The 26680-nt window shown below is 39.1% G+C and overlaps 3 protein-coding genes across 5 annotated transcripts; 1 reads left to right on the forward strand and 2 right to left on the reverse strand.

The window, feature by feature from the left end:
• Window positions 1-123: 123 nt before the first annotated feature.
• Window positions 124-13966, forward strand: tnni3k (TNNI3 interacting kinase). Of its 3 annotated transcripts, XM_079636771.1 has the most exons (25): window positions 124-410; window positions 617-725; window positions 1329-1414; window positions 2085-2182; window positions 2271-2381; window positions 2464-2562; window positions 2643-2781; window positions 2902-3046; window positions 3167-3271; window positions 4070-4164; window positions 4281-4430; window positions 4729-4815; window positions 4951-5007; window positions 5352-5444; window positions 5524-5581; window positions 5665-5859; window positions 7311-7415; window positions 7612-7664; window positions 8044-8096; window positions 8351-8483; window positions 10335-10444; window positions 11490-11549; window positions 11643-11812; window positions 12590-12669; window positions 12946-13966. In XM_079636771.1, exons 1-25 carry the CDS (start codon window positions 371-373, stop codon window positions 13020-13022), a joined length of 2508 nt encoding a protein of 835 aa, XP_079492897.1. In that variant the 5' UTR covers window positions 124-370; the 3' UTR covers window positions 13023-13966. The 3 variants fall into 3 exon arrangements, 2 of the variants coding, with proteins under 2 accessions (XP_079492897.1, XP_079492898.1); XR_013800393.1 differs by lacking the exons at window positions 12590-12669; window positions 12946-13966 and adding an exon at window positions 10578-10613 and having other exon boundaries at window positions 10335-10443; window positions 11643-11710; XM_079636772.1 differs by lacking the exon at window positions 124-410 and having other exon boundaries at window positions 673-725; window positions 1329-1404; window positions 12946-13945.
• A 147-nt stretch (window positions 13967-14113) lies between these two features.
• Window positions 14114-17593, reverse strand: LOC307011292 (uncharacterized protein). Its single transcript, XM_079636770.1, has one exon. The coding sequence runs from the start codon at window positions 17471-17473 to the stop codon at window positions 14204-14206; it is 3270 nt and encodes a 1089-aa protein (XP_079492896.1). The 5' UTR covers window positions 17474-17593; the 3' UTR covers window positions 14114-14203.
• Window positions 17594-18386: 793 nt separating this feature from the next.
• LOC307011294 (glutamate-rich protein 3-like) lies at window positions 18387-25199 on the reverse strand. The gene is made up of 12 exons (XM_079636773.1): window positions 25042-25199; window positions 24094-24187; window positions 23711-23836; window positions 23381-23452; window positions 23163-23291; window positions 22120-22287; window positions 21688-21879; window positions 21403-21580; window positions 20988-21174; window positions 20183-20394; window positions 19696-19863; window positions 18387-19574 (listed from the first exon to the last, which is right to left on the reverse strand). The coding sequence occupies exons 1-12, from the start codon at window positions 25059-25061 to the stop codon at window positions 19168-19170; spliced, it is 1953 nt and encodes a 650-aa protein (XP_079492899.1). The 5' UTR covers window positions 25062-25199; the 3' UTR covers window positions 18387-19167.
• Between the last annotated feature and the right edge of the window lie 1481 nt (window positions 25200-26680).

Genomic DNA, 26680 nt, shown 5'->3' on the forward strand with positions numbered 1-26680 from the left:
ACTTAAACGGTAGTGTATTTTCTTTACAGAACATGACATTATGTCGTTTTGTCGGATCTAAGTTCAGAGAGATATATAATATAGATATGGAAAGATTGATAGATATAAGAACATATACAGTAGATGAGTCTTGATGCAGCTGTTGTCTGAAGAGAGTAATCGGCCATGGCTTCACCCTGTAATAGGTACAGATCCTCAGAGAGGTCAGCTGTCATTGTTGTCACACATTCCGCACTGAAGCTGATGTATTTTTAGCACGGGCTGCGATCCCTTATCGGACTCTTCTCTATTGTGCCAAAGCATTGTGTTACCACTGCATGAGACTTTCCCTCCAGCTAATCGCATACAAAAGTTCAAACCAACCAGTCCAATGGGCAATTACAAATCAAGACCCACTCAAACCTGTACAGGTAAACATTAAGCTTCTTTGATTGACTGTTTGATTAGTTCCGTTCATGCTTTACATGACGATGTTAATATGAATAGATTGAGACTAACATTTTCAGTCTTTCAATCCTTGTTTGTAATTCTTGTTCTGTATGTAACATTGGATTATGCAGTGGGTGTTTATTGTGTTCATATACTATTGTGGTCTTGATTCGATGTTTTGCTTTAGATGAGTGGAAAAAGAAAGTGAGTGAGTCATACACTGTTATTATTGAGAGGCTGGAGGAGGACTTGAGAATTAAAGAGGAGGAGTTCAAGGAACTCAAGCATGTTTTCAGGTGAGACTGATTAAAAACTAAGAGCAGTGTTATAGCCTTCTTTGTAGTGTACTATTATTAGTGTATACAAATGAGGCTTGAGGTGTGGACATATAAAAGTTCTGTCATGAAACTACATAAGGCACAGGCAAATAACTCAATCTGCTCGCAAATCACATCATTCTCTATAGGGCACAGCTGATTGGTTCCTGCTGTCTCAGTAGCCAATAAGCTTGCTACTCAACTTTCATATACTTGGTCAGCATTTGTCGTAGCAGTTGCAGCGCACTTTCAGAAACCCTCCATCTTCCCCAGCTCCACCTGTATATATCTGCTATGTGTAATTCATGTATTCTATATTATAAAGCAGCAGCAGGTCTTATAGCAGAACGTTATATATGTATTGGCATTAGCAGCAATAATCAACATTAACATCGTAGCAGATCTATTCCGCCAAGACCAGACATATTAACATTGTCATTTCCATTACCATGCCAAACACTCTGAGAGTTGTCATGACAGAACTATTATAATAACACTACCGCAAAAAGAGAGTAAATGTGGAGATCTGTTTAAGCTTATGTTTTTATTATATCTTGATTTCTCTGTGTTTTTACCATACAGCTCAGACGAAGCATTCAATAAAGTGAACCTGAATTATCGCACAGAGGGTGGACTGTCCCTGCTGCATCTCTGCTGTGTATGTGGAGGTAGAGCTAAAACATGTTAACTTTTACGGTCCCACTTTGCATTAAGTGTCTTTGAGTACTATGTACTTACATCGAAAAATAAGTACAATGTACTTAATGTGTTCATGTTCAAGTGTGATACGGGTAAGGTTAGGGACAGGTATGGGTAGGTTTAAGGGTGGGTTAAGGTGTAAGGGAAGGTTCAACAGTGTTAACATAAATTCACATAAATTAATTACAGCTGTAATTACATGCAAAATATAAGTACAATGTAAAAACATGTATGTACACAATACGTCCATTGTATCGATTTATTAATTTCAATGTTAGTACATAGTAGTTAAAGCCACTTAATATAAAGTGGGGCCGTTTTTTCTAAGGCATTTTTATAAAAGCTACTTAAATGTCCTAATTGAACTAAGGCCTAATCCTGGCTTAATCAAAGCCCTGTCTGTGAAACCGGGCCATGAAGTTATATCTACTATGATGCAATGATATTGAAAACATCATACATGACTCATTCCAATGGACATTTCCTTTGCATTAACATATTAGTGTTGAATAATGATATTTAACCCACTTTTTAGGAGAATTTCCACCTGTTTAATTGCTTGATAAATTACATTCTGTTGTTATGGCACTTTTATACATTTCAATGTTTTTCTAAGTTGTTTTCTTTTTCCGCAACCAGGGAATAAAGTTCACATCAGGACCCTCATGCTGAAAGGTTTGCGTCCGTCCAGACTCACTCGGAACGGATTCACTGCTCTGCACCTGGCTGCATTCAAGGTCAGTCAAGGGTTCATTTGGGATGCTTTTCCTCTTATAAACAATCCCAAATAATATGATAACTTGGCATTTCTTTCATGTGATGTAGGATAATGCTGAACTGGTCACTGCACTGCTGCATGGGGGAGCAGATATCCAGCAGGTGGGGTACGGCGCCCTCACGGCCCTACATATAGCTACTGTGGCCGCACATCTTGAGGTGCGTCCTGGACCTGAAATTAAGTTATAATAATTATAAGGGTTTAAACAAGGTCATTAACATCTGTTTACTTTTCCTCAAGGCCGTCGATATACTCTTGCAACACGGGGCGTACGTCAACGTCCAAGATGCAGTGTTCTTCACCCCTCTGCATATTGCAGCATACTTTGGCCATGAGCAGGTCAGGATGTACTTTGTATCATAAATGTCCATGATCTACTAAATGGCTTGTTCATGATCTTTCTTTTTCTTGCGGGACAGGTGTGCAAGCTTCTTATGAAGTTTGGGGCTGATGTCAATGCGAGTGGAGAGGTAGGGGACAGGCCGCTTCACTTGGCCGGAGCTAAAGGCTTTCTGGGCATTGTCAAACTGTTGATGGATGACGTCAGCAAAACTGATGGTGAGCGCTTGTTCCTTGCACTCTAATACTGAAGTGAATTAACATTAAACTGACTGGCTTTTTGCCATCTTTAGAACTCGTTTTCATAATTGATGAATTTTACATCTCGAATCTATACAGCCAATGCTCAAGACAATGAGGACCACGTTCCCCTTCATTTCTGCGCTCGATTTGGACACCAAGAGGTTGTCCGTCTCTTACTGCAGGGCAGCTTTGACGTACAGCCGCACTCTGTCAACATCTACGGCGACACACCTCTCCACCTGTGAGTTCACCTGAGAAGTGAATCACACACAACACAAGGTGGCAGTTAAACTCAACAAATCATCTGTGATTCGGACAGAAGTAATAGTGATTCTGATTTGAGTGTCATATTCCCCGTCAGAGCCTGCTACAATGGAAAGTTTGAAGCGGTGAAAGAGATTATTCAGTTGTCTGGCACGGAGAGTCTGTCTAAGGAGAACATCTTCAGCGAGACAGCCTTTCATAGGTAACATTCCTCAGTTTGTTCAATGTCTTTCACACTTTAATTAACCACTATTAAAGTCTGCATGAAACAGAAGTTTCTTCCCTATTTGTGACGTATATCCAAGTGAAACGGCTTCTTGAACAAGAAAAAATGCAGGGTGGGTATTGATTTTGTCCATGTGGAATTGATTGGATGGTTGTGGTTTTCTATTGGTTGATCTCATATCAGATTGTCCCGCCCTCGCGCCAGTAAACAAGTCATCGGATCCTCCTTGTACACAGTGATTCTGTTAAATACACTGATAATGTGCCCCGGGATCGTTTAATTTTGGTTAATTCACACTGCCAGTGATCGTGCTCACACACATACCGTAAAGATCCCGTAAAGACATGTGATATCAGGATGTGACGTGTAATGTCTCGCAGCGGGCACGCTCTGGGAATGATCCCAGCAATGTTACTAGGTCCCCATCCGTGTTTGGACGTGTTTGCGTTCACACAGAAGGCACTCTGGCAATTGTTTGGGATCAACGCTCTGTGTGAAGGGCTAGAAAAGAGGAGAGATGTCACTGCAAGTGGAAGGGGAAGTCATTTGATTAAAGATTACAAGGGCGCATTCCTTTGTAAAGAAATACTGCAGTATTCCATAAATAAAAAAAATCAAGAAAACCCCCCAAGAATTGTCCATTTTTATTTCATGGTGACTTTAACCTATGCATTCTATGGGCATCTCCTGACAGATTACACCTCTGTAATAAGGTTAAGGTCCCTGCTGATCTTATTGTTATGTCCTAAATGAAGGCCTTACTGTTCTCTGTAGTGCCTGCACCTACGGCAAGAACCTGGAAATGGTCAAGTATCTGCTCAGTCAGAATGCCATGAGCATCAACCATCAGGGGCGAGATGGACACACAGGTAGGTTGACAACAGAAATCTATGCTTTGCATCAGTAATAATGACAATAATTCGGAAAATATTTCTGCTTTCATCATCAATGTCTTGACATCTCAAGTCGACCTTTGAAACAACAGGTCTGCATAGTGCCTGTTTCCATGGACACATCCGACTGGTCCAGTTTCTTTTGGACAACGGGGCAGATATGAATCTGGTGGCTTGTGACCCCAGCCGTTCCAGTGGAGAAAAGGACGAACAGACATGCTTAATGTGGGCCTATGAGAAAGGTTAGTCTGTCTGTCTGTCTATCTATCTATCTATCTATCTATCTATCTATCTATCTATCTATCTATCTATCTATCTATCTATCTATCTATCTATCTATCTATCTACCTAATTACATTTATATTATATATAATTTAACATTATAATTATATAAGTCAAAGTATGTCTAAAATTACAAATTAAGAACATTACTCTTGATCCATCACATTTTCAAATTCTAAAGGTTAAAATCAATGAAATAAAGGCCTTGATTTTCATGTGTGTGATATGTTATGATCTATGTGTGCATGTTCTTTTTAGGCCACGATGCCATTGTTACTCTGCTAAAACACTACAAACGGCCTCAGGACGACTCACCCTGCAATGAGTATTCTCAACCAGGAGGGGGTATGAGACGCTCTCCACATGTAGCCTGACAGATTTGTACAGTGAATAAGTGTATATGTAAAATTCTGTTGCTGTTGTGAAATTTAGTGAAAGCATGAGGAAAAAAGTTAATTTTGTTAGCTGTGTCTGTTGCAGATGGGTCTTATGTTTCTGTCCCCTCTCCCCTGGGAAAGATCAAGAGTATGACTAAAGGTAAAACACACACACATGCACACTTAGAGCTGACTCACAGAATCACTGTTGCTATGATACTATTTTTATGTCCTGAAATACTGCTACCCACAGTCACCAAAATTTTCCGAGAGTCAGTGAGTCAGAAACCGTCTCCAAACATACTCCCGCTGCGTGATTGCTACAGTTTAAGCCATTACTTTGTATCTGCCACAGATGTTACAAATAACATAACCCATCTTTCATGACTCATCGGCATATGTCAACAACAAGCTAAAGGAAACATGATTAGAGTATCATACAATGATTGATATTATGAAGCTATTAAAACAAACAAACTCCTGTTTGCCCTCTTTTCTCTTCAGAGAAGGCCGATGTGCTTCTCCTGAGAGCAAGTCTTCCATCAAACTTCCAACTTCAACTCTCTGAACTGGAATTTAATGAGATTATTGGATCAGGTATGTCAATATAATAATAAATATTAGCTCTCTATGAGTACCCATTAAACCCTAATTGACTGAAACACTCTAACCATAGGCTCCTTTGGAAAGGTCTACAAAGGAAGGTGCCGTAATAAGATAGTTGCAATTAAACGGTAAGTTTAAGTTTACTTGTTTTTCTTAATTGTCCACATCGCGTATACAAAGTGAACTGCATGACATTCATACCTTTCCACAGGTACCGTGCAAACACATACTGCTCAAAATCAGACACCGATATGTTCTGTCGGGAGGTTTCCATCCTGTGTCGTCTCAACCACCCCTGTGTGATCCAGTTTGTGGGGGCATGTCTGGATGACCCTAGTCAGTTTGCCATTGTAACGCAATATGTGTCCGGAGGATCACTGTACTCGCTGTTGCATGAACAGAAGAGGTAATTTTAAGAATATAAAATTTAAGAAAATAAAAACACAGTACACACACATATATTATGCAAACACAAGCTTTTATTTTGGATGTGATTAATCTTTTGACAGCCCTAATATATTAGCCTGGCTAACGCCAGACCTAGGAACCACATGTGCATTTTCTCGTATTTGAGGCGTGGTTTACGAATGCCCGGCGCCGTTTATTGGGTGCTAAGAATGTCTATCAAATGTGCCTGTACGTAGCTCATAGCCAATCGTTTCCATTATACCAGATGACGTATGTAGAGCGACAGAAATTAGACAAGGAAGAAGACGATGGGTAAGATATTTTTGTGTAAACAATGACGTTCAGCGACTATTGCCGTTTGTGCAAGATAAACATGAGGGTCGAAGGTATATATGGATATAAACAAACTGCTTAGTTGTGTCGCATATACGTCGTCATCATCTTGCTGCTCCCTCCCCGTTCTGTGATTGGTTCCCTAGATGAGGCGAAAATCTGGTCCATGGTATCCAGACTGCCTTTCAGCATGAATAAAATCGCGCTGCGGAAAGGCAGTATGGGGAAACCCAGGCTACTAATATATACTAATTAATCGTGCTTAATTGCACCTAACATTCAAGTTTTTAAGATCTTCTTATAATGTAATTTATTGAATTTCTAAAATAATGTAGAAACAACATAAATACAGTATATTTTAAATATTTGTTTAATGGCATATTTTTACTAAGCTGTTGTTTTTGACCCATGTAACATTGTTGACAGTGCTTTAAGATTTCCAGGTAGGTCCAATAGGTAAATATACCGAAATTGAATAATCAAACATTGCACAGTCTTCACTGCATACATTATAAATTGAATATCATTTAATCCTTATTAAAGCTACAAAAGTGATGTACAAAAGCGCAGGACACGCATCCTATTTTCTCACAACTCTTTACGTTCATTTAACTCTTTTTAACTTGTTTAAGACTAAGCTTACAAGGATACTTGCCAATAAAATTTCGACATCATTTTGTGTGCTTTTTTTCCGTTAAAGCGCAAAAGAGAACTCGATGAAGCGGCATTCTGTTGATGTTTGATGATGACTTTCAATTGATCAAACAATCTTATTAGCGTATTAGGATGATTTCTGAAGGATCATGTGACACTGAAGACTGGAATAATGATGCTGAAAATTCTAAACTAATAATTACATTTATTCATTGTTTTTACATTGCATTATTACAAAAGCCCTGATTAGAATGTGACCAGAAAGAAATTTGAGGCAATCCAGGATCTGTTGGTACATTAAGACTTGCATCTATGCCAATAAGCGTCTGATTTCTTCTTAGTGCTCCATATGCAGTTTAAGGTGATCTTCATCTCATTGATCTGTTTGAGTTGGAATGATGGGAGTGTGCATTGATCAGTGGCGGGGAGGAGGTGTTCACTTAACAATGTCTTTACATCCAGAATCATTGATCTGCAGTCCAAGCTCATCATTGCCATTGATGTGGCCAAGGGCATGGAGTATCTGCACAATCTGACCCAACCAATCATTCACAGAGACCTCAACAGGTTAGTCATCATCATCATCATCATCATTATCACATGCTTCGTTCAATAACCTTGGTGTTTCTCAGTCCATTTGTTAAAACCATCCTATTACATGGTAATCCGTATATTTTTAGACTGTCAATGCTGGTAGCGACGATGAAACATTATTCTGAGCTCTTTGTTTTAAACCTCCCTTCACCTAGTGATATCTTTTCAGTCATAATATTCTGCTCTATGAGGATGGACACGCCGTGGTGGCTGATTTTGGAGGTAAGGAAAGCCACACACACTTTACATGACACCTGAACCAAGTTTTGGTCTCGCTTTATTTAGTTAGAGCAAAAACAGTTGAGTCAGCATTGAAAATATAGGATTCAAAATCGAATTTGAAACTGAAAGCTCAATTTCTTTGTCACTAATCAAATTTGTGAAAAACTGACCATGTGAACTCCTTTGTACAAAGGGTCAGATTTTCAAAAGATGCTGTTTGGATCATTTCAAATCATGCTAGTAATCATAGACATGAAATTCATGTTAACATTTCAGTTAGACTTTTTCAAATTGTTATGCTGATACTATAATTTGTAATAAAAAAGACTAAATGAAATGTACTTTTATGTAATGAAAATGTTTCTGTATTGTTCTGCAGAGTCTCGCTTCCTTTTGTCAGTGGATGAGGACAATATGACTAAACAACCCGGGGTACAGGCATTCTGTGTTCTTGGTTAATTCTGTTTATTTATTAACACCTCAAAAAGCTAATGCATTAATAGCCACCTACAAATCCTCTGTAAGCAATTTGAATACTGCTTACACTGCGGTTTTGGCTCTCTTGTACGTCACATTAAGTACGTCAGTGTGTCTTTGGGGAGGTATGTGTGCCTCAGCCTGTCCTGTGGGGTTAGCAGGCGTTTGGTTTTGTGTTCGTCATTTTTTTGCTCCCTGATGCTGTGCAGAACCTGCGATGGATGGCCCCAGAGGTGTTTACCCAGTGTACACGCTACACGGTGAAAGCAGACATGTTCAGCTATGCCCTTTGCTTATGGGAGCTGCTCACGGGCGAGATTCCATTTGCACATCTCAAACCAGGCATGCACTGCACCTCTCTATTCACCACTGTAATAGCTAATATTGACCCACAATCCTAAGATTGGATCTAAGAATGTTTTTATAACGTTCCCATTAAGTTATGAACATGTTATTTCTGAATGTTAAGGAAAAATCTGTTTTATCATTCTTTGGAGTTTATGGGAAAGTTACTTTTGAATGCTCTCTAAACATTCTGAAAGAAATAGCAACATTTAAAAAATGTTAGGCGAACGCTCTCACTAAAACAATGAAAAAAAATGTTGTGCTAACGTTTTGAGAACATTATTAAAGACCAGAAAACTTTGAATAAGCACTCTATTGATGTTACTGGAAAAATGTTTGTTTGTAACTTTGAGAGAACCTTGCCAGAACATTAGCCAAAGCTGATATATATAGGGTTTATACAAAGTTCTGTCATGAAACTCTAGATGGTGCAGTCTAATATGTCCTAACTCAACCTGCTCATAATCACATCATTCTCTATAGGGCACAGCTGATTGGTTCCTGCTGTATCAGTAGCCAATGAGCTCGCGTCCTCACCCTTTAAATACATGGGTAGCATTTGCCTTAGCAGTGCAGCGCACTTTCAGAAATCCTCCACCATCCCCAGCTCCACCTTTATCTGATCTGCAACAGGTAGTTTGTGTACGCTATATTGCAGGGCTGACAACTCTCACGCAATTTACACTTTTCACACGCTCTCACGCCACACATCCATTTTCGCACGCAGAAAAAAAATCGCGAAGCATAGAGAACACTGACACCGACAGACAAGACAAAGAAGGTTACTTATGATATTAAACAAATTCTCAGCTCGCAGATTCTGTCAATGTCAATTTTATTTCGAAATTCAAACTATAAATACCGTTTTGGCGCTTGTAAATGTGACGTGACAGATCGTTGTAGCGCCTCAGTTCAAGCGGCATGTGAAGCGATCATCTAGTAAATAAACACGAATGAACAATGGGTATGTTGAAAGAGACAGTACAACTTACCGAAATGTATCCCTCATACATGATATCGATCAATAAGTGTTTTTCAACTGCGGAAAGAGGTCAATAAAACAGCTGGAGAACAATAGGCCTATGTCACATAACGTTACCTCAGGAAAGACATATTGACCATATAGCACGTTAGTTGGCTAGAAAAATTAGCTATAGAGAGGAGTATTCAGCTAAATATGTGCACTATATTACATATTTATTGTATTTGTTACTTATTTCATTAAAATATTATAACGTTGTTATAAAAAAAACGGCATTATATTTAATTCAGTTGTTATTTTTAGCTGACAGTGCTCTCTGTATAGCATTAGGTGAGATTTATTTTCTTGAAAAAAGTGTGCATGTATCTACTCTACCTAATTTGTATCCAAATGAATCGATATTGAATCAAGATTGGAATCTAATCACAAGAATTTAATTGAAATCGTGACATTTGTGTCAAGCAATAACCTAATAAAAACAGTAGCGTACCAGTCATTGTACCATGTAAACATTGAAACATGTTGTTACACGTTAAACCTAGTACATGTTAAACCTAGCAAAATTATGTTTAGTTACCAAATGTTTTGACAATCACAATACATTTATTGTGATGTAAAAAAAAAAAAAACATATCAACATTGTCATATCCATTACCATGCCAAACACTCCGAGAGTTGTCATGACAGAACTTTCTTTAACTTGGGATTGCAAATAAATTTTCACCCGAACTGTCTTGGTTTGAAAAGCAAGATGAATCATAAACTATTTAATTATTAAATTAAATGTTATTTATATTATATTCATATAATTGTAATTACATTTGAATGAAAAAGACCTCACCCCCATCTGTGTGAATTCTTTACAGCTGCAGCCGCTGCAGATATGGCGTATCATCATGTCCGTCCTCCGATTGGATACTCAATCCCCAAACCCATCTCATCACTGCTGATGAGGGGCTGGAATGCCTGTCCAGAGGTGAGGGACCCACATCTAGCATAAACATGCCCAGAAAAGAAGTCAAATATAACAGGTTTTTCAAGAGACATGCACATTCAACCTTGTTTAGCTGTGATATGTGATTTGGTATTTTATAAAAATTTGGTTGCTTGGTAAAAAGGTGAGATGTGAGAAGCAGAAAATGATTGTAAGTAAAACATTATTAAATAAGGATCAAAGCGGAAATAATGAGCTTAATCTAATTTAGGAATATTCAAATTTAACTAATTATTTTCTGTTGCCTTACATGCCCCTATTACATCCATTCATGAACTACCTCTCTGCTTCTGAGTCTGCTTATAATCAGTCAGAATACTCAATGTCTATCTCTGGAGTTCAGGACAAGTTTTATTTCTATTCCTGTTAATGAGAATAAGTTGCTTGCCTAGCATATCATGTTTCTCTACGACAAAGCTGAGCCAGGTGTTTTCTCATACAGCATCTTTGCAATGTTCTCAGCGCTGGTCCCTCAGGTGTGTGGAAGAAACTGTGTCAAGTGTGCTTGTTAAGAATGTGCCCCGGTACAAAGTGCAGCTTGACACCATTCTCTGTAGAGCACATAGCTTTTTCTGAGCAACACTTGAAAAGAGCCAGCATGTTTACAGCTTGTACTGTGCATTCAAAGAGCTGAATAACATATTGTGTGTGTGTGTGTGTATATAAGTTGTCTGAATTGCCACAGTTGGTTGCAGCAAGGATAGTAGTGAGGCAAAATCTATACGTAACAGTCACTTTATTTAACAATAAACCAAAATAAAATCTCAATAAAAATGTTGTACTGCTTAATATTTTTGCAGAAACGGTAATACATTTATTATACATGTAATGTACAATTCCTTAATCTCAATGTCACTTTTGATAAATTTAATGAATCAATATATATTTAATGAATCAATATATATATATCAGTAATTTATATATGCTCTTCAGCAGAGCAGCTGATTGGATAGCCAGAGATACGTTTCTGTACTTTTAAACAAACCTCTCTGATGAAAATCCCCATATATTTGACTCTCTGTGACAGGAAAGACCTGAGTTTTCCGAGGTGGTTGCCAAACTAGAGGAATGCCTGTGTAACGTGGAGGTAGGTTGCATGCACATAACCCATATATATCCACTATACAGTACTATTCTATTTGTCTAGTACATATTCATATGTGTTTCTATGTGTGTTCAGCTTATGTCTCCAGCCTCCAGTAACAGCAGTGGTTCTCTTTCACCCTCATCCTCCATGGACAGCCTGGTGGCACGTGGCAGTCCTGGACGAAGTCACGTGGCTGCCCTCCGCTCGCGCTTCGAGTTGGAATACGCCCTTAACGCCCGTGCCTATGCATTTTGGACCCAGAAGTACACATACAAACACTCTGGCACCCTAAATCTACCACAAACATACACACTATTCAAGGATGAGACCATGATATTGCAAAAAGAAGAGCCCACCTATTGCCAAACAACAATGAGACATTACTGAAAAAACTGATTTTAAATAAAAACTAAATTGAGGCCATTACCTCATACCCATGCATTAATGGAGGAGTTAGGTCACCTTGCTCTTTTGTCAGTGTCATGCAGTCCAACCACAACACTTCTGTACAGTCTGAAGTGCTGTTGCTTGGAAACCGAGGCATGAAAACAAAAGAAAGTGACTGCAATGAAACTTGCATGACATTCACACTGAGATCCTTTGCTGGTGGTCACCTCTCAATTCTTTACGGGTGGTGATGAATGTGTGTGTTGCGGGGGAACCTGGCAACTGTCAGCAAACCCGTCAACAAATTACAACAAGGGACTCCGACTTTCGAGCCTAATTTAGTTATAATCTTTGCAATATGATGTTTTATGTAACTAGATCTAGCAATGTAAGCAGTTTGGTGGTATGAGCAATAAATAAGGCTAAAGTGACACTGCGAATGACTAACGAAAAAAAAAACAAATAGATCATCTGATCATGACAAACCCTGCAAGGCCTCATTGAGCTGATGTAACAACAACAAAGAAACAGAAGTGTATCCCATTTAGCGTCATTAAAATTTTATATCACGGATGAATCGTAATTGTTCTGTGGTCTTTAGCGTAAACCAATACTAATCTCATTGTTGAATCAAGCCTTTCTTCTTTTGACAGCTCTGCTCGGAGGTCTTCACAGGGTTTGTCTCTGGATGAGCTGAGGAGGAACATGCAGTTTCCACCCGTTGACAGAAACGGTTCGTGTCCAACTGGAAGTTATCAAATGTGTGATTCATCTGTTTATGCAACGGCTTAATGTGGGGCAACATTGCTTTTTCATTTTAATTTACATGGAATATGGCAACAATCATGTTGATATAATCCACGCCAATTCATTCTGAGGTTAAAATGACATTTTCACAGAGCTGCAAAGATGAGAGCACTCTGTGTATGTTTTTCAGCATATGGTGCAACATGTGGGTGGTTGCATTTGAGTGCGTGTCAGTCACTGTGTTCTGTGCTATTCCCCGCAGGATATGTGTCAGATCCCATGAGCACCATGCGTTTCCATTCATGCAGCAGCAATGGAAGTTTTGAGGACAGCAACTAGAAGCAGCAACTCTCTGAAGAACATCACACGCAAACAAATACTTGCATTCATGACATGTCTAAAGACCCGTAATCAACCAAAATGGCACGACAAATGTTAATCAACATCAAAACCTCACAAGGATGTTTTTTGTAATTTTCTTTTTATAATAATAATAATGTATAATGTGATGTTACATTCAGTATACATACAATTATCTCAAAGTTTTGATTTTAAAGAGTCAAAAACTTTTGTACAAGTTTTTTTTTTATATTGTGTTTGGTGTTTAAATGTAAAGACAAATGAGTGTATTTCAATATTTTATTCTAATTCCAAAACATTAACATTTTTTGACAAATGAGCCAATGTGTGAAACAGGAGCTTGACAGGTTATCTAAACAGATAATGAATGATGTCACCTAACAACATATTAGCACTATTAGAGCAATTTGGCCTTGCTTCTGGGGTTGAAACATCTCAAGTTTTGATTCTAACTCTCATGGTCTGCATGATTACGAGCAATAATTCTAATTATTGTGGGGGATAGAAAGAAAGAAGGTATCATAGCAATGTATGTGAACTGATGATGGATGATTAATCCAGTGTAAAATCATGAAAACACCATTAAACTAGTGCCAGAAATCAGCAAGGTGTTCATGTCATTCACATCACACTGTGCAACAGCAAATTAAAGTGTTCCGGATACAAAGTAGGAACACAGAGGAAAGTGCAGGCTTTGGGGTTTTAGTTAAATTCTCTTAGTTAAGGTATGCGTGTCTGAAGTGGGTCGGTATACTGCTAGTGGAGCCTAACCAACTGGAGGGCTCCGCATCATGAATAATTAAATTATTTGTGCTGCGTGCGTCCTACGGTGTCTATTTTCAGTGGGATGTTGATAGCTTCCCTACCAAGCACACAAGACTCACTATGGGTGATAAGGAAAAGGAAGTGCCATTATTTTAAACCCATTTATATGGGTTGAGGCAGGGGTGTCCAATTCTTCTCCTCCAGGGCCGATGTCCTGCAGAGTTTTGCTCAAACTTACCCCTATACACCTGTCTGGAAGTTTCTAGTAATCCTGAAGACCTTGATTAACTGGTTCAAATGTGTTTAATTGGGGTTAGACCTAAACTCTGCAGGACAGTGGCCCGCCAGGAGTAGGATTGGACACCCCTGGGTTAGGTGAAAGATTTACTATTGTACTAATAGCTGTTCTCCGTGTGAGCAGTCGTTAATCTAGGATATCCTGCGGGCCCAAAAAATCTTGAATCATCCAATGAGAAAGTGCTTAAGGTCTCTGTGCTTAGAGTCTGTTTGAAATGGCCATCAATTACTTTTGTTCTCCTGTTTCCATTCACGTTCCTGCTTCCATCTGACTGTCTGGAATGGAAGTCTACACTTGCTGTGTCATCTTGGCTCCCATTCTCCGATTTATTGACAATTGTGAGGTCTGTAATTACTGTGAATGTGGGACTCTGTGGCTCGATATACTCTGACTGAGGTACATGCTCAGGTTTCAAATTGTCTTCCGAACTCTCCAAGGTCTCTTTGTTACTTGCTTCCTCTGTTTGGGCTAAATGTTTGGTTTCATCAGTCATATTTTGTTGATTACTTTGTTCAGTCTCTTTTGCATTCAGGTTGACATTTCTAGGTACATTCTGTTGTTCTGTTTCAGATGGGGCTCTGTCTTGAATGTCTTCAGATGTTGCTGTTATCCCGATGTTTATGACGTCATCTGACGTCAAAGTTTCTTGTCTAGCAGTGTCTTTTTGATTGGTGTCTTCATTATTACTCTGTCTTGACCAGGAAGTGACCAAAGAACCTCTAGTATCTCCAGCCTCCTGGACTTTTTCATCTTTGGTTAAGGTATGTATGCTGTCATTAGAGTGATTACTGTAAGCATCTGCCTCTATGGCCTCAACTTTAGTCTCTGTTTTTAAGCTTTCAACTACAGACTCTGTGTTCTCATTGAGGTTGTTCCTCATGGGAGTTGCAGTTTCATCTCTACTCTTGAGTGTTTCATCAAGGCCCCCAATATCAGTACTTGGTGGTGTATCTGTAGCATCTAACACTTCACTGTTTAGTCTCTCCTCGGTTTCTTCTGAGATGAGACCCTCTTCATCGAGGGGTTCGATGAATGTCTGAAAATACTTTGATTCTTGGTGTATGTTAATCCAGTTACTCACTAGATCCACCCCAACTACTTTAGCTAAAGCTGCTGGATGATCATCCAGATCATCTGAATTAATGCTCAGAACTGGATCTTTGTCCCCTTTTTTTACTTTCTTTACAGGTTCTGATTCCACCGTATGTGAAACTGATGAGCCCCCCTCTTCATTGACAAGATTCCCTTTCTTCTCCAAAGGTTGCGCTTGATCACCGTCCATCCCTTCAGGAGCATCTCTACTTATCAGTTCATCGTCAGTACCTTTCAGTTCTGGTTCCTCTTCTGTGACTTTAGCTTCGGCTGAGACAATCTCACTTTCTGTATCCTTATTGACCATCGTCTGTGTTATCTGAGGAGTTATGTTTTCTATGAATGTTGTTGCAGAGGTTTCTGATTCTTTGTCAGCTTCTTCTTTGTCATTCTCTTTGTCAGCTTTTTGGTTGTCACTGCCCTGGTCCTCCTTTTCAACGCCCAACTGAGACTCTCTTTCTGAGGGAACAACTTGAGCATTCAACTGGTTTTCGATCTCTTGCTCTTTGTCATTACCATTTTCTTCTTCTTTCGCATCTTTATCAGTCTCTGTCTTTTCAGTGTTATCTATAACTTCTTGAGCACTATCACCAGTTGTTTCACCCTCTGATTTGTCTCGCGTTTCCTCTTGGACATATTCTTCCACCTTATCAGCTTCTTCAAGACCCACATCTTGTCTCTCTCCATTTTCAGCATCTACGTTCCTATCCAGCAGGTCATTATTCACCCCAGCAGGTTCATCCAGTTCTTCCTTGGTACTGGCCTCTGTTTCATCCTTTAGCGTCCCGCTGGAACCTATTTCTTTTTGTTCTTTCTGTGAAACTGATTCCTCATTTTTGTCCTCAAAGTTGTCTTCTAATTTTTGTGCTGTATTCTCATCAGAAACAGCCTCTTTTCCATCTCCTGCCGCTAATGTATTCTCACTAATCTCGTTTATATCTGCCATCTCCTTCTCTTGCTCTTCTATAAACTTTTCTCCTGTTTCTAACTCATTCTCATGCTCTTTGTCTTTTGGCTCATTCTCTACATAATCTCTATCTGTTCCTGCTGCCATCTCATCCATCTTCCCGTCCTCTTCTTTTTCCTCTTCCTGAGACCTATTTTCTATCTTTTCATCTTCCCCTTTCTTGATTTCTCCTCCAATCTCAACCTCACTGTTTGGTTTCTCGTGCCCTTCTTCCTTGGCTCCATCACTAAGTATGTTTTTAACCTGTTCTCCATCTTCTGTTTCTTTTTGTTTTTCATTCACACCATCATCCTCATTTTCATTACCCTCTGCCCTTACATTTTGAATTTCCTGTGACTCATTTAGTTTATTTATAACCTCAATATACAGTTTTCCAACTTCACTTTCTTTATGTTCATCTTTCACACCATCCTTGTCTTTTTCTGTACTGCCCTTATTTTGTTTATCTTCTGCCTTTGAATCTTGATCACCTTCATACTCATTATCTTTCTCACCAACTTGAATCTCTTCTTTCCCAGGTTTCTCTGCCTCCTCTATTCCCAAATCTTCACTTGTATCCTCAACCTCTAGCATTTTTATCTCTTTTGTCTCTTCTATCTCTTGACTCGATTTTTCACCATCTTCATCCTTACCAACAGAGCCCCCACCACCCACCTTGCCATCTGTCTTCTGTACCATTTCCCCAGTTGACCTATCATCCCCAGCCTCATCTGCTAGGTCTTCTCTTTCATCTCTGTCTGGCTGTCCGTCGCTCCTCCTCTCTATGTTCTGATCTGCGTCATCAGTGTCTGGCTGCCTCTGAGTGTCACCTGCCCCTGTTTGTGTATCATTCTCCGTATGAGATACCGAATCCATCTTCTCCATCTCTGGAACCTCAGTGTCTGTATTTCCAGTGTCCGGCATTTCAGTATGTGTCTCTGGTTTCTGTACTAATGAGTCTTTCTCTTCTTCTTTAAACTCCGTATTAACCTCTGCATTTGTATTGTCCACATCCTTATCTTTCTCCTGCATATCCTCAGTCTCAGTTTTTACTTCCTCTCTTTTATCTGGTTGTTCAACTTCATTTGTCCTCTCACTTTGTTCGTCCTTCTGCGTTTCCTCTATGTCTAAACTTGCTGCTGCCTCCTGAATCTCTCCTACTTCTTGTCTTTCTTCTGTGTGTACATGAGGCTCCTGTGCCGTTTCCTTGCATAGAGACTCTCGTGTGTTGGCTTCACCTTTCTCTGAAATTTCATCCAGTGTGTTTGATGGTTGTGGTGAGGTGAAACCCACCGCACTCTCCATTTCTGCTCCTGTAAAAGGGAGCATTTACAATTAAACCATTTCAGATTTAATCATATTTACAAATGAAAAACTGTTAAGGGTTTTTTCGAGGACTGCAGGAACTACTTTGTTGTATGAAAAAAATGACCTCTACTAGTGATATTTTAAAAAATAAATAAATGAAGTAATTTGTCATTGAGCTTTATATATTATCTGTAGACTGCCCAATTAAAGAGGATGGCAACTTTTTTACCTTGGGCGTCCTGTTGGGTCTTCACTGAGGCCCCTTCATCTTCCTCTGTGCTTGTATCACTAAACTCTGGCTCTGAACTACATTGAGATTCCTTCAAAATGGCCTCAGCCAACTTTTCTTGCATTGACTTGGCTGTTTATAGTCACGGGGAATGAGACAGACATATGGCATCCATGGCAAAATATTAATGTTAACTTGTGAAGTAACTAAATGAATAACAGTCACATACTCAGTGGGATGAATTTCATTTGAAATGCATTTAAAAATAAAACACAGAAGAAATGAAACACAAAAATAATTGTGTAAATGAAATGATTGCTCAAAGGTTTATTACCAAAAGCACAGCAAACACTTTAATTGGGAACACAGTATGCAGGGAACAATCACTTAAATGCTTTCACACAGGACAGGTGTCCGAAAAAGGATCCATAACCATATCTGATGGGAATACACATGGATTTTGCACAACCTTATCTTGAAGTGTTACCAATAGGCCCTATGCACAGCTGCACTACTTCCTGAACTTAAGCAGGGTCCTTTGTTTCCGGTCAGCCAGGATTGGCCAAACTGATTAATCCAGGTGTGTCTGACCAACAACAATAATCAGACACACCTGGATTAATCAGTTTGGCCAATCCTGGCAGACAGGAAACAAAGGACCCTGCTTAAGTTCAGGAAGTAGTGCAGCTGTGCATAGGGCCTATTAAGCCAAACAGTGTAGAAAACACATCAAAAATGGTTATACGCACATTTTAAATGGTTCAAACATGTTGAAATCAGAAACTTAAGACTAAATCACAAATAGAAAACACTGCTGTTTCCCCACTCATTAAACTAGCAAATCCTCAAGAGCCAACACGTAATGCATACTGCTGTTTATAGATTTAGTTGTTTTGCAGTGACTTGGCCTATTTTGAAATCCAAGAAGTATCTCAAAATTAAGTCTAAACATTCTTGATTGTGAAAGTCAAGACAGAGGTTTATACTGAGCAGTATGCTTACGGCAACACAAATAACATGCAATCAAAAACACATTTGATGCCACATAGCAAACACAAAACCAATCAATACAATGATGTTTGCAAGACCACCTAGAGTTAAACAAACTCTCAGGGGCCTTGACAATTACACAGAAGTGTGCTTTTAACACAATCAGAACTCAAGTCATTAGTGGGGTCATGTACTTGCAATAAACCATGCCATCATCTAAAATATCCTCTCCTCAGGTGACGGCAAGCAAACTATTTCAGGCAATATCATGTTTTCAAAAGTTGCTAAGTAGTTAAAGCTTGTGTATGATTTCAAAATTTAGCAAAAATGTAAAATAGATGACTATTTAATTAAAAATGCTGTGTAAAGTAACTAAACACTGTTTATCTTGCTCAAACTGTTTATTTGTGAATAAAAAAACAGGTCCTCCAGTTCTGATGTTGAAAAAGCCAACATGCATAAACACAAAATGTCTGATGATGACAGGCACACAGCACTAGTTTTCATGCAGACACTGACCTCTCTCTGGCTCGTTCTCTTGTGGCTTATCTTCAGGTTTGGCATCCTCCCCAGATTGCTCACCTTCAGTTCCCTCTTTCTTGTCTGTGTCTTCTGACATTTCCAGGTCGCTCTTCTCCATGCCATCCCCTGGACTATCCTGTGTCCCAGAGTCTTCCGCTGCAGCTTGAGGTAATGTGATGTCGCTGGACTCTGTGACCTCTGTCTCCTCCGGTTTGGTCTCAGCTGTGGTGAGGTCCTCCTCTGCATGTAAGCTCTCCTCCGGAACATTAGCAGTGGTGACTTCTTTGGTGTCCTCCACAATTTCTCTTTCACTGTTGTCATTGTCGATGCTGGACAAGCTGGACGTTCGTCCAGATGAGACAGATGATGACCTTTTGACCTCTGAAGGAAGAAGACAAATGATCTCTGAGTATCAGGTGTTTAAGAACACAAACAGAATGTATTAGATGTTGAAAAATATTGTTGGAAAAGGTGACCATAAAGTAATGCTAACTAGACATACTGGCGTCATCACTGTCAGTGTTGCTTTTCACTTCATTTATGTCATTTTCCTCCCTGGTCTCTTTTTCTCCATCATTGGCAGCAGATGTCTTTTCCTCTACTTCATCAACATCTTCAACTGGCCCTTCATCTGGCCCTTCATCATCTGCCTCAAAGTCTTCCTCATAGTCTATATGAGAGCATAGCATAAATATGGTCTATGCAATGTTAAATAAATTAAAACGTTTTTTTTTTTTTTAGCACACCAGGGTGATAGGAACATGAAATTATCCAGCCATGAGTATAAATATGAGGAAACACAAAGGCCTAATTCGAGTGGCCAAAGAGTCTCCAAGGATCACAGCTGGGGAATTTCAGAAATTAGTTGAGTCTTGAGGACAGAAAGCCTCAAACAAATAAATAAAAATAAAAATCAAACAGTACCTACATCACTACAAGTTATTTCACAAATATATTTGTTGTTGATTGAGTTTTTTTGGAGTTTGTACCATCTTTGGTCTTTTTCTTCCCTGCTGTTTCTCCATTAGGCTCTGTCTCCATTTCCTGAGGCGTGTCAGGCACTGCGTTAGAATGTGTGTCTATGTCTTCTTCAACATCTGTGGCCTCCTTAGCATCTGGGGATTTAGAGGTGGGCAGCTCCTCTTTCACTCTTTTTTGAGGAGGGGTGGGTTTTTTATCCAAGCCCATGGCAATAATACACCTGATGAAGTACATCAGACAAAACCATAATGCATCTTTATTAGTGACAGACAATGTAGGTTTTTCAAGGGCCAGAACCAATAATGATAAATAGGGAGTGTGGTAGATATAATGCTAACTTAATGCTAAAGTTTGTGTTCAGTAAGATTTTTTTAAATGTTTCTGAAAAAAAGATTCTTATTCACAACAAGACTGCAGCTTATTCAAATATACTATAAAAACAGTAATGTTGTGAAATATTATTACAGTTTAACTGATTTCTATTTTAATATATATTTATAAAATATAATTCTACATTGTTACAATTTACTGTGATTACAAATCTTAATTATTTAATTAATTGTGGATTATGTTTAATAAATTGTAAATTATAATTGTAGTATTATAAATGTATTTACTGTCACGACGTCCTTGTTGAATAAAAGTATGAATTATTTTTTATTTTTTTACCTTTGAGCGTGTGTGTGTGTGTGTGAGAGATATAAATGCGTTTCTCTCACTTATTGTATTATTAAACAAATACAGTTTTGAAAGTATATTTTTCATTTTAACATTAAACACAAAAATATCATTATAGAAATGTATTATCATTACTTGTAGCAAGGAGAGGCTCCCTCCACCCCGCAAAATCCAAAGTGTCCATGTCTGCCCCCGAGCCGAGTGCCTTTCCTGTGTTTGAACTCACAGCAGGAGCTGAGCCTATCCACTTGCAGGCCATTCAAGAAGAATGTAAGACTGAAGGGAAATCCTTGGTGACGTCTTGACACAAATTGGAAAACTTCTACAAGGATACAGGATAGGCAAAGAAAGTTCACTTTGATTTGCTTTTGATGACTACATCTTAAAATCAAAGAGGAGAATCACATAATATATGCATAACATATTCTAATATATGCAACACTGCTAGGTAAGAGCCACTCATTATCAAAAGCCGCTAGATCAGTAGTGTAACTCAATACATGGTGTCCTTAAGATATGAATTACAAAGCAGACGTGTAGAGGGACCTACCTCCCTCTCTCAGCATCCCTTTGTAGACACAGAGGTTCTCTCCTCCACAGTGCTGCTGGAAGACCTTGACCTCATCTCTGAGGTCCATCAAATCATGGGACAGGTGAACACTCTTCCCAAAGTATACCATGCTTACTGACACTTTACTCTGGGCTGATGTCCTCTGGAGAGAAGATGGCTGCAGACAAGAGTAATAGCAGAATATATGTGAGCGAAGATTTATTTTAATGGCTATGTCAAACTTCATGTCCCCGAATACTCAGTAAATAACTTCAACATATAGACCTCTGTAGTTGGTGCTGTAGTGGGTCTCAACTTTCGACCCCTGTGTGTGCCGTTCGCTCTCGGCCCTCTCTCTTTTTTCTTCCCGAGGGGCGGCACAGGGGTCACATAGTTGTTAATGACAGGAAGAAGGTAAGGCGAGACAGTGCTAGAGCAGTCTGCCATGGTCAAATGTCTCATGGCGTCTTTGTCCAGCTATAAAACAACCCAGAGAGACAAAAAATGTATTACTCTCTGATTGTTTGTTTATAGCCCTGAAGACCTAGTGGAGTTCTTATGCAGATTCTAATTTGTGATTTTTCTTTCCTACAGGAAGACACACAAAACGCTGGTCTTCGATACTTCAGCAGAGCTGTATGCAAATGAGTACTATTAGTTGTCTGAGCGTGATTTGTAAGCAAGCATGTAAGTATTAGGACCTGAGGATGGTCTCACCGTATAACTGAGGAGCTGATCGGTGTCGTTAGAGGAGTCCCAGTCCGGGGGTCTGTGCCGAGGGGAGGTTCTCTTCAGAGAGGCCGTGGCACTGTTACTGTTCAGGGGCTTGAGACGAACAGGCCTCTGCATCTTCCCTGGAGCCGTGTTGGGCCTTGAGGAACTCGGCTACAGGAGTAAGACAACTCACTTACCAAATATTAAATATGCTGAATAGTAGAAAAGAGTATAAAGTAGAGAGTTACTAATGCAACTCTTGTTATGCATTTTATATATATATATATATATAGCACTGTTTCTGAACTCCCTGAACCGCCTCGATTGTAGTCTTGAGTTTTCTTCTGGGAACGTACACGTCAAAGTATTCCTCAATTAAATAATTCATACGCACAAAAAAGTAGCGGGTCTGGTTGAGTTACTTAGTTGAAACTCTTGGTTATGATAAGGGATGTTTCCGAAACACACTCGAAGGGGTTGACCAATCACAGTTGACCAATCAGAGCACACTGCGCTTTTCGGAAGAAGGAGCTTAATAGAGGCAGGAACTAAACAGAGTGTTCTTGAATTACTTGAACGTAAACTAGTAAAACTGAGATCTTAACATGTGGGTTTGAAAAAAGGTATCTAGAGAAACCAGAGCAAACAAAAAAGCTCATGTGTCATCAATCTGCTGGAGCAGTAACTCTCAAGGTGCCTAAAACGTCAACAGGAATCACCACACTCCACCACCACTTCTTATCACCTTCTGTTAAACATGTCAGAGCCTAATGAGCAAACAAATGGTCTGAATCGACAATTAAGCAACCATTAGGACTAGCTAGGTAACTATCTAGAATAAACATAAAGCAGATAATAAATTCATATCTTTTTGAAGAAGAGGAAGGATATGAATTAACAGCACATCACTAGGAGAACAGTCAATTGTAATATAGAATTAAAGTGCACTTAGGTGGTACCTGTTACTTGTATGGTATGTAAACTGTAAGGAAATGGTTAGTTTGTAAAGCTATTTTACTTATTATTAACTGATAGGGGCCACTCACAGATTCTGTTGACTCAGAATGCTCTCCCTCCGGCCCAGAATGCCGTGCGTGAGAGATCTTTGGCCCCGTGGGTGGCCGAGGTGACAGCATTAGCATTGGTTCATCTTCATATCTCCTGGAGCGCTCAGCCTAGCATAAAGCGCAAAAAGTTAAATCACAAAATGAACTTTAACTTTACCACGTCACCAAGGCCACGGAGTTTTGTAAAAATGACAAACCTTTATTTTATGGATTCGTTCCCTCCGTGCAAATTCCTCAAGTTTTCTCTTAATCTCGGTTTGATGAAGGCGCTGCATAAACAGTGGAAAAATTAAATATATAAAATACTTTTTTTTGCCTTAGTACAGGATCTATTTACATATTTTATATCCATACTTATACAATATTACTTCAGAAATGTTTATTTCTTATGCACCTTTTAACTTGTGTTATACAATGATGAATATATAGTATGTAGACTACTATATGAGAATAGGATATCAGCATTACCCTATGACACATTTTAGCCTAATAGAGCTTCTGATATGTAGACTGCATAATGCTCTCACCTCCATGTCCAGCACCTTGTGAAAGATGGCCTGAGCCAGACACTCTCTCACATGTCTCTGATGTGCTCGCTGGATCAGCTTGTGCCTGTACTCCTTATCAGGAACAATCCGTCCGCTCCGGGAGATCTGAAGCACATGCACCTGCATTTAATGACTGAAGCATCTGATCTTGTATAACATAAAAGTGCTTCTCCTTTCATCCTTTGACAGGTTATCTATAAAGTGATCATTATGAGAATGCTAATTAACTTGTATAACAGAGTTTGATTAATATATGAGAGATGTTAGTTTGTAAATATTTTAACTTCTCAGAATGATCAAATCTCTAGGTTAATCCCAATGAATATACATAACATCATTCTTTTCTAGCTTGACTATCTTACCAGCCCAACTTTCTGAAGATGTCTTCGTATTCTCACATTGTTGAAGTATCCAGTCAGATGTTTGTCAGTTAAGCTATTGTAAGCTGAAAGAAGACTACATAGACAAAGACATTATCAACCATGTATAAAAAAAATAGGCTGCTTCCTGGCACATTAAAACATTCATATATCTCATCCCAGGCGTCGTGGAGTTGTAATGTTAGGACGGGCCTGACCAGGCTGATGGGATGATTCAGTGATCCTCAAGGCCAGCAGTGCCAAGGATTTCAGCTTGAGGTGAACACTCTACATCTGTGTCAAGTGTAGTCTTGGAAATGCTCGACTGTTTGTCTGCCTGGCTTTTTCCGATACAGATTTGATTTCCCAGAGCGTTTGTAAAGAAGACAACACAACCTGTACACCAATCCTCAGGCCAAGTAGATACCATTACCAGTGTCTGGTTTCTATTGGAATTGAGTGTGGATGGATAGCACACTTAACCCATGGCCCCCCATTGAATTCATATCTCCCTCTAAAATTGTTCAGAATTGTTCATGATGGCTGTGCAAGACAGCCTAAACATATAGGAAACATTAAATTAGACTTAAATCTAATTAATTGTGTCTTATTTAACATGTCAGACATATATTTAGTATGACAGCTATAGATTTGAGGTATGTTCACCTCACCAAATAAACAACATTCAGTTAAGTCATGCTTGCATGAACAATATTGCCTGTCCTTTGCGGATGGTTGATCTATTGCTGTTGTTTCATCTCCACAGTAACAAGAGCGTTTGGTCATATATTGTAATGCCATAAAAATAAAGCTGAAAATTAAACCTTACAATACATACTGCTTGGTAATGCAAATGTCAGTCTAAGACAGGACAGCTAACGTTTGTTAGAGCATTTAATAGTAACGTTACATTTCAGTCAAAACTGCAACTTGGTCTAGCTAGTTACTCACCCTGGGTTCAGATGACTCATTTTGTCGGCGCGTAGTGATCTTTGATATGAATAGAGCACACAAGCGATAATATTAGAGTTTTCTTTAATCCAGGGGACATTAAAACTATGTGTGCATCCCGTCTGCCCGGCTCTGAATACTCAACACCTTTCCTAGCGAGGAACTGATGACAGCTTGCGTTGCCATGGTGAATCACGTGATGATGCCAATAACTCTACGCATTCTTTGTGCTTTGTTTTAAATACGATATTATAATACTTAAATAAGTTCATATTGATACGTCTAAAAGTCAAATGGACGTGGAAATATATCTGAAGTGACAATAAAAATACAGGGCTTAGCTATTAGATTGAAGTGGAAAAGTAAAAAAAAATCGTTATGTTATGTAGGCCTATTGTGTAGCTATGAAACATCGCTTTTGTCAGATGTTATGGTTTTGTAGATTTTTTTTTTTTAATTAAACGTGGGAATAGTTAATGTAGGTCAGGTTCCAATAAGCCTTAAGGCTGTACATTGACGCCCTCTAGTGTTCTCACTGGAGATTGTCTGTACAAACTGAAGGAATCACTAAACCAAATAGAGATATTCATGAGAGTTCAATGCAGTGACATAATTTTGGCCTTTCATTCTTGGAAACATAAAAAAAAAAAAGTTAATTTGTGTGACAAATAAAATTTGAATTTGAAGTAGAAGTAGAAGTGAATCAACTTTACTTTTACTGACATGCAAAATAGTTTTTTCATTTCTCAATCAGGTCGTTTTCCTAGATTAGCCTGTTGTAATAGCCAACTCTACCCTATAACTCTAGGCCTACTCTACTTTCACCTAGCCTATATTCTTCGAACTGTAAAACAAAATATTTACTCTATTACTTACTGCAAAAATCTACTATATGCGTCACATCCCCATAAAGTGTGTGTGTGTACCTGGCACTCTATACGTTATGGATAGTAAATTTGGACTTTCTGGGGAATTTACAGTTTGCACAGTATAAAAATCATTATGTCTATATGGAAAGTCCCCATAAAACATGAAAACCCAACATGTGAGTGTGTGTGTGGTCCAGGTACACCCTACTACGTTATGAGGACAAAATGTCCTTACAACGGTGGAAATATCCGAAATCCTTGTCCGTGTGGGGAATTTTTTTGGTCCCCATGAGGAAAACAGCTTATAAATCAGACTAAATTATGATTTTTGAAAATGTAAAAATGCAGAAAGTGTTCTGTGATGGGTTTATGGCTAGGGTTAGTGTGGGTATACAGTTTGTACATTATGATGTTTATAAACATCATTATGTCTACAGATAGTCCCCATAAAACATGAACTCAACGTTTGAAAACACAACAACGTGTGTGTGTGTGTGTGTGTGTGTGTGTGCGTGTGCGTTTGCGCGTGTGTGTGTGTGTGTGTGTGTGTGTGTGTGGCATCTGTGGGATTGCAGCAGTGTTTGGGTGTGCAATGGGTGGCACTGCAGCAAGTGCAATCAGTGTTAGATTGGACATTTATGCTGTGATTGTGGAGAAGGCAATCACTTCCTGATTAGGGCATTTTCCACAACTCTCTGATTGGACAGACAGACACTGCAGTCCTACAGATCATCACTCAAAACATGCGGGCTGAAGGCCTCATCAGAGCG

Source organism: Phoxinus phoxinus, assembly GCF_949152265.1.
Source record: "Phoxinus phoxinus genome assembly, chromosome: 15".
NCBI lineage: Eukaryota > Metazoa > Chordata > Actinopteri > Cypriniformes > Leuciscidae > Phoxinus > Phoxinus phoxinus.

Coding starts and splice junctions, on each gene's coding strand:
- tnni3k (XM_079636771.1), top strand. CDS start 371: ATGGGCAATTACAAATCAAGACCCACTCAAACCTGTACAG. Junction 4,165..4,280: donor GGGGCGAGATGGACACACAG/GTAGGTTGACAA, acceptor TTGAAACAACAG/GTCTGCATAGTGCCTGTTTC. Junction 8,097..8,350: donor ATATGACTAAACAACCCGGG/GTACAGGCATTC, acceptor GATGCTGTGCAG/AACCTGCGATGGATGGCCCC.
- LOC307011292 (XM_079636770.1), bottom strand. CDS start 17,473: ATGCTCCCTTTTACAGGAGCAGAAATGGAGAGTGCGGTGGGTTTCACC.
- LOC307011294 (XM_079636773.1), bottom strand. CDS start 25,061: ATGAGTCATCTGAACCCAGG. Junction 23,453..23,710: donor ACAAGGTGCTGGACATGGAG/GTGAGAGCATTA, acceptor CTGTTTATGCAG/CGCCTTCATCAAACCGAGAT. Junction 19,575..19,695: donor CACTGACAGTGATGACGCCA/GTATGTCTAGTT, acceptor TTCTTCCTTCAG/AGGTCAAAAGGTCATCATCT.